Source organism: Dermacentor variabilis, chromosome 2, assembly GCF_050947875.1.
Source record: "Dermacentor variabilis isolate Ectoservices chromosome 2, ASM5094787v1, whole genome shotgun sequence".
Classification (NCBI taxonomy): Eukaryota; Metazoa; Arthropoda; class Arachnida; order Ixodida; family Ixodidae; genus Dermacentor; species Dermacentor variabilis.
The window spans coordinates 249,967,870-249,974,963 of NC_134569.1; the positions used below are offsets into that span (position 1 = coordinate 249,967,870).

Below are 7,094 nucleotides of genomic sequence, written 5' to 3' on the forward strand. Positions count from 1 at the left end.
GTAGCAACTGATTCCACTGCCAGCTTTCTTTGGGCATTATATATAAGCTGTGCCGAAGATTGGCACTACAACGACCGCAAATTTAAGTTACAGCAGACACGAAACGCGCCAAACGTTCAGTGAAATCAACAGGATGCCGCTACACTCACATAAAAGCGAGCGCCGTCCGCTCCGTTGTCTTTTTAGGAGACATAGACAGATGAAAAGAGCGTTAAATGTGTGAAGCCGCCAACTGAGAAATGAAATCTTTATCACTGTCCAAACACGAAATGCTTCCACCATCACACCAATAACATCACTGGCACCTGTGACATTTATTTCTGTAATTCATTGCTTGTTTTCATTTTTTTTTTTTTCATTTTTGGTTGTGCCTCTAAGTGCCTCTTTCTAACATGGCGGCATGGAGCAGGCATCAGCCACACCGGAGCGCGGCCATCCACGGTGCTATCATCTCTCCTCCTCGGTCCAATCGAGATAGCTCGAGTTGCACGCTGGGAAGATTTTAAGCGGGAGCGGGAGGCTCGGAGCCGGCGGGAGTGGTTAGCGCGCTGTCGTCCTGTCGTTGTTGTCGTTCTGAGACGGCCATTATATTTGACTTGTTTGGATACCATCCGATCACCATTGTGTGCTGCCACCACTTGTAGCCTGCAGTAGTTATTACCGCTTCTACTGGGAACTTGCGCCATCCGCTGCACCCTCATGCCTTTGTGCAGCAGAGACCTTTTCGGTGTGTTGCGCGGTCGCTGCAACGAGCCGGGTTGTGAGTGCAAGCGATACACCATTCTGCGCCTGTCGGAAAGTGACAATCTGGTGAGGTGTGACTATTGTGACCACGTCCCGAATGCACACGGAAAAATATGTGATCTCGGTAAGCAGAACTTTTGCTTTAAATTATTTTTAGGTGGATAGTGCGTGAATTCTTTATAGTTCGCAATTCAACATTTGACATAGTGCATGCTCTCGCGTGCGCATGTGTGTGTTTCTGAAAAAAGTTATTGTTGATATATTTGCTTCTTTATGCTCTTCGATTTACATTGAGTTAAATTCGATGTTGTCATGTTGTCATTTTGTGCAAATATTGGATTAGACCTTTCTAAAATATTGAGCTTGTCGGCGGGATGAGTTGTGTCTGGGCAACTAAATGACCTCAACAATACGTTTCTTGTACTGGCGCCGTGCTTTGGGCTGATGTAGTTGACAGAAATCGTTCAGTATTGTACAACTCGCCTCGCGCACCCTCCGTTATCCATGCTGTGGTGGTGCGTGACTGCCCGCGCCCTGGCCTGGAGGTAATCTGCGGTGTGTGCAGAGGTCGGGCAAGCCGAGGCGGTTCGTGGTTGCATTTCCGCTTTCTTTCGGTGCGCGTAGTGCTGGAGGTCGCGTAATCTCAAAAGTTCGGAGACGCGTTGAAGGGAGCAACAAAACAAACGTTCGCTCCCCTCTGCGTTCTTCAAGTCAACTTGATAGCGATTGTTCGCGGTCGTCAAATGAGGTATGTTCATTAATGCTTGTGCTCGCGTGACACCATGGTTATTAGTAAGCTAATGATTACTGTTACGGCAGGTAAAACTACGTACCTTAGTTAGAGTAGTGGTCTAATGCTTTGCTATCGTTATTAGTGCTTCGCTTTCTGGGTAAAAATGCGCGTTTTTTCTATTTTCTTTTAGTCAAACGGGCCAGTAATTTAACATGGGAATCGGTGGTTAGCATTGACTAACTGCGAAGAATACACAATTCTCTTTTTACTGCAACGTCACCCCTTCTCTTACAACTTGCATTCCAATTTCGCACAATGATGTATAATTATATACAGCGTTGTTCCGGAGAATACATGTTGTATAGCTTTCGCACGAATTTTGCTTATGTACGCGTCTTTTCTTCTTTTTTTTTGCCTAGAGCTCTGCAATGCGCTCTGCATTACTTTGTGAACACTAATAATGTCGTTTCGTTGCGTCTATAATTTCAGAAACGAAAAATGCAGCTGAGGCAAAGGTGCAATGCAATGTGCCAGGCACCGTGTTCGAGGCCTCAGTGTCACATGAAACCGTGGAAGCTTGCACATCTAGTCTCTCCTCAGTGCAATATGGTTAGTATAATGTGGAATGTTAGCCAAAGCTTTTTTGATTGCCTAGTGTATCAAATATTTTAAAGCGATGCTTTCTTTGCCACTTCCCTCGGCTTTTCTACTGCTGCTGCTGTCGCTGACCTGCACGCGGCGTCGGGGAGTGGTTGAGTACGTAATGTATATAATGTACGCAATGTACGAGAAATTACATTGTACTTGTACATAGTAGGGACGCGGGAGTGGCGTCTGTGAGCCCTTTCCAGCAAGAACTGCGCGGGCGTCGCCACAATGCCCTCTGGAGTTCTTTAGTCGTCACAATGTCCTCTGGAACTCCTCGGCCATCGACACAATTACCTCTGGAGCGCTGTAATTGCGCGTTAGCCTGCGGTATAAGCATTGTAGAAGCTGCAGCGCTTTTGTACTCACGTTCAAATTTCCAGAGGGGAGATGGTCAATGGAAAGATAATACAGAGAATTTGTAAAGCCAACGCCCTGACCAAACGCATGAATAATAGTTGATATTCGCTCGTGGCGCCTTGCATACATAGTATGATCGTGGAAGAAGGGAAAGACGCCACCAGAAAGCATGCTTCATTTGGGGTCGCTTAAATAAAAGAAAGGTCGCTACTAGACATGGCAACAGTTGCGGAGAAACTGTAAAAATGTTAGTTTAAGAATGAAACGGCACGTTTCTGCTACTTCTGAAAAATAAACACCCTGCAAGTTTGTACATGATGACAACTGATGCAGGCGTGCAGACGCAAAGCTGCACTCAGTACCGCAGCGTCAAGACGACAACACGCAAGCGGCTGTCGAGCAAATAAACATTTCAGCCACGATGCCATGCGCCCGTGTGAAGAATGGCAGTGTTAAATTGCTTGCAGCATACGAGCAATGGCGCACAACAATGCCTCGAGCAAACACGCCTCGCTGTTTGGTGTACTACGTAGGCAAACACAAGTGGTGCACGTAAGGTAACATTGAACATCGCATCACGACTGTCGTAGGCCGTCAGCATCACCGCCAAATATTGCCACTGAACGCAAACAGCACAGAAAGCTTTGCTTGCATCGATTCCCACAGTGCGTGGGATCTATATATATTCTTTTTCTTCTTTTTGCTTTAGAGAGGACTGTCCCAGGAGGTGCCTCCATAGAAAATGAATCGACCTGAATGCCTGTGCAAGAATCACAGCCTGGCTGCTCTAAAGGTAAATGCATAGCTCATACAGGAAAGAATTGGTTTCATTGGGTGCTTTGTTTTCACTTGTTTGTTTTAGACTCCGCACCGTGGTCCAATGTGGAAGAGCCCCCACTTGACAGCCCAGTGGTTGCCATGGACAAAGAGATCCGCCATACTGAATGCGGCCAAGGTATGTGATGTGAAATATAATTTACTAGTTCATAAGGAAAACATCTCAAATGTAACGATACTAAATATTACACTCATTTGTAAACTTTTCACATATCGTCCAGAAAGCTCTCTGCATTCACCTTGTGATTACTTTTACTCACATATGTGTTCCTGTTCAGTACTTATATTGTAGCATTATCATTTGTATTGGTCAGTGGTGCGAGTCGAGCGGAGCATCATTACAGGATTTAATGTTGTCGCCTTAGATTTTCTTCCCCTGAAATAATACTAAGGATGGAGGCATTGCTCATACTTTATATGCGCTTAAATTGAGGTATGGTAGTATTTTGGGGCTATTTTTATTCACTACTTCCGTTTAGCTAGACTGCACGATAATTAACACATGAAGGCACAGAATGTAGAGAAGGAACAAATTAATGAAATTAGATGAAATTGTTACGTTATATTTCACAATTTAATTTAAATGTGATTTACTGCATATGAAAGTTAATAAAGGTGAGGTAAGCAAAAACCGTAAGAGGCATCCTGCCGGACGGAACGTGCACACAGCCAGCTCATGAAGTGTGCGATGCTGCACCAATTTACCTGGTGAAATCTCGTTAATGCGTATCTTGTGGGAACAGGGCATAATTACGCGCTAAACGGTAGTATCCTTTAGTGAGATTTCAGTTGTATATAGTTGAGCAAACAAACGAAAATTGGTATTATACTGATTACATTCAGTAAAATGACGTTTCATTGCTTTTTCCTGCATGCTTTAATGAGAGCTAAAGGTGAGCCAGTTCAAATTTTCCTTGATGTAGAATGCTTGGGCTCTTTGGGGTTGAGTTGTGCTCTGCATCTGCAGTACTGCACGTTTTTGATAAATTTTACTTCGTCAGTTCACATTATACTGTGCATATTTAATGTTTGTTAGGCGAATGTTTATAGGCTCTAAGTGCCTTTGTAGGCTCCACTGCCCAGTGGTGATATCCAGATTGCAGCTCACCACGTCTACACATGCAGCGAGCACACGTGTGTTTATGCTGGCAGCAGGCAAGAAATAATTTGGGTTTCGGACGGCAGCCTGGAGCTACCTGTAATTTATTGTATTTTAACCTACTACATCAAGAACCTCGATTATCATATGCATTTGCACCATTCCTGGCGCTGATGCAGAAACTTGTGCTTCCCAGCAATGTTGTGCCTACAGGGCTCATAAATGACAGATTGAAGTGTTTCTTTGCTCTTCTGAAGAAAAAGAATGTGATTTGACTCGAAGTCTAGATAACAATTCTCACCTTGCATTAATGTTCAGTTGTTGCCAGGAGGTGGTGAACAGATGCATCATTTTGTGCATTACAGTTGCATGCCTTTCTATAACTGTTTTATTGAAAATTACTGAGGTAATACATCCATTCATGCAAGTGGCATTTAGTATTGTGCACAAGTATTTTATTTAGCTGCTCAAAATTCTTAAATTCGTGCAATGTGAATTATGGCGGCCTTTCTTTGTCACTGAGTTATTCTAACTGCTAGCCTCTAGATGATAGAGTAATTGTGCAGTGCTATGCATAGAATACCTATGCTATGCTATGCTATGCAAGAATACCTGGCTCCGGACAGGCCGCCATTGGAATCTGAACCTGGCAACGTTTAACGTTAGAACGCTATCTAGTGAGGCGAGTCTAGCAGTATTATTGGAGGAATTAGAGGGTAGTAAATGGGATATAATAGGGCTCAGTGAGGTTAGGAGGACAAAAGAAGCATATACAGTGCTAAAAAGCGGGCATGTACTGTGTTACCGGGGCTTAGCGGAGAGGCGAGAACTAGGAGTCGGATTCCTGATTAATAAGGAAATAGCTGGTAACATACAGGAATTCTATAGCATTAACGAGAGGGTGGCAGGTCTTGTTGTGAAACTTAATAAGAGGTACAAATTGAAGGTGGTACAAGTCTATGCCCCTACATGCAGTCATGATGACCAGGAAGTCGAAAGCTTTTATGAAGACGTGGAATCGGCGATGGGTAAAGTCAAAACAAAATACACTATACTGATGGGCGACTTCAATGCCAGGGTAGGCAAGAAGCAGGCTGGAGACAAGTCAGTGGGGGAATATGGCATAGGCTCTAGGAATAGCAGAGGAGAATTATTAGTAGAGTTTGCAGAACAGAATAATATGCGGATAATGAACACCTTTTTCCGCAAGCGGGTTGGTCGAAAGTGGACGTGGAGGAGCCCGAATGGTGAGACTAGAAATGAAATCGACTTCATACTCTGCGCGAACCCTGGCATCATACAAGATGTAGACGTACTCGGCAAGGTACGCTGCAGTGACCATAGGATGGTAAGAACTCGAATTAGCCTAGACTTGAGGAGGGAACGGAAGAAACTGGTACACAAGAAGCCAATCAATGAATTAGCGGTAAGAGGGAAACTAGAGGAATTCCGGATCAAGCTACAGAACAGGTATTCGGCTTTAACTCAGGAAGAGGACCTTAGTGTTGAAGCAATGAACGACTATCTCATGGGAACCATTAAGGAGTGCGCAATAGAAGTCGGTGGTAACTCCGTTAGACAGGAAACCAGTAAGCTATCGCAGGAGACGAAAGATCTGATCAAGAAACGCCAATGTATGAAAGCCTCTAACCCTACAGCTAGAATAGAACTGGCAGAACTTTCTAAGTTAATCAACAAGCGTAAGACAGCGGACATCAGGAACTATAATATGGATAGAATTGAACAGGCTCTCAGGAACGGAGGAAGCCTAAAAACAGTGAAGAAGAAACTAGGAATAGGCAAGAATCAGATGTGTGCGTTAAGAGACAAAGCCGGCAATATCGTTACTAATATGGATGAGATAGTTCAAGTGGCTGAGGAGTTCTATAGAGATTTATACAGTACCAGTGGCACCCACGACGATAGTGGAAGAGAGAATAGCCTAGAGGAATTCGAAATCCCACAGGTAACGCCAGAAGAAGTAAAGAAAGCCTTAGGAGCTATGCAAAGGGGGAAGGCAGCCGGGGAGGATCAGGTAACAGCAGATTTGTTGAAGGATGGTGGTTAGATTGTTCTAGAGAAACTGGCCACCCTGTATACGCAATGCCTCATAACCTCGAGCGTACCGGAATCTTGGAAGAACGCTAACATAATCCTAATCCATAAGAAAGGGGACGCCAAAGACTTGAAAAATTATAGACCGATCAGCTTACTGTCCGTTGCCTACAAAGTATTTACTAAGGTAATCGCAAATAGAATCAGGAACACCTTAGACTTCTGTCAACCAAAGGACCAGGCAGGATTCCGTAAAGGCTACTCAACAATAGACCATATTCACACTATCAATCAAGTGATAGATAAATGTGCAGAATATAACCAACCGTTATATATAGCTTTCATTGATTACGAGAAAGCGTTTGATTCAGTCGAAACCTCAGCAGTCATGGAGGCATTACGGAATCAGGGTGTAGATGAGCCATATGTAAAGATACTGGAAGATATCTATAGCGGCTCCACAGCCACCGTAATCCTCCACAAAGAAAGCAACAAAATCCCTATAAACAAAGGCGTCAGACAGGGAGATACGATATCTCCAGTGCTATTCACAGCATGTTTACAGGAGGTATTCAGAGGCCTGGAGTGGGAAGAATTGGGGATAAAATTTGATGGAGAATA

At 44.0% G+C, this 7,094-nt stretch overlaps 1 protein-coding gene across 1 annotated transcript; it reads left to right on the forward strand.

Annotated features, from left to right (window-relative positions):
- Positions 1 to 434: 434 nt before the first annotated feature.
- On the forward strand, positions 435 to 3,238 carry LOC142573374 (uncharacterized). The gene is made up of 3 exons (XM_075683013.1): positions 435 to 868; positions 1,967 to 2,086; positions 3,192 to 3,238. Exons 1-3 carry the CDS (start codon positions 700 to 702, stop codon positions 3,236 to 3,238), a joined length of 336 nt encoding a protein of 111 aa, XP_075539128.1. The 5' UTR covers positions 435 to 699.
- Positions 3,239 to 7,094: the final 3,856 nt, after the last annotated feature.

What these genes read in the sequence shown, in the direction of transcription:
- LOC142573374 (XM_075683013.1), top strand. Translation starts at nt 700, where the DNA reads ATGCCTTTGTGCAGCAGAGACCTTTTCGGTGTGTTGCGCGGTCGCTGC. An exon ending in CGGAAAAATATGTGATCTCG is followed by an intron (nt 869 to 1,966) that starts GTAAGCAGAACT and finishes CTATAATTTCAG; the next exon opens with AAACGAAAAATGCAGCTGAG. An exon ending in TCTCTCCTCAGTGCAATATG is followed by an intron (nt 2,087 to 3,191) that starts GTTAGTATAATG and finishes TTTTTGCTTTAG; the next exon opens with AGAGGACTGTCCCAGGAGGT.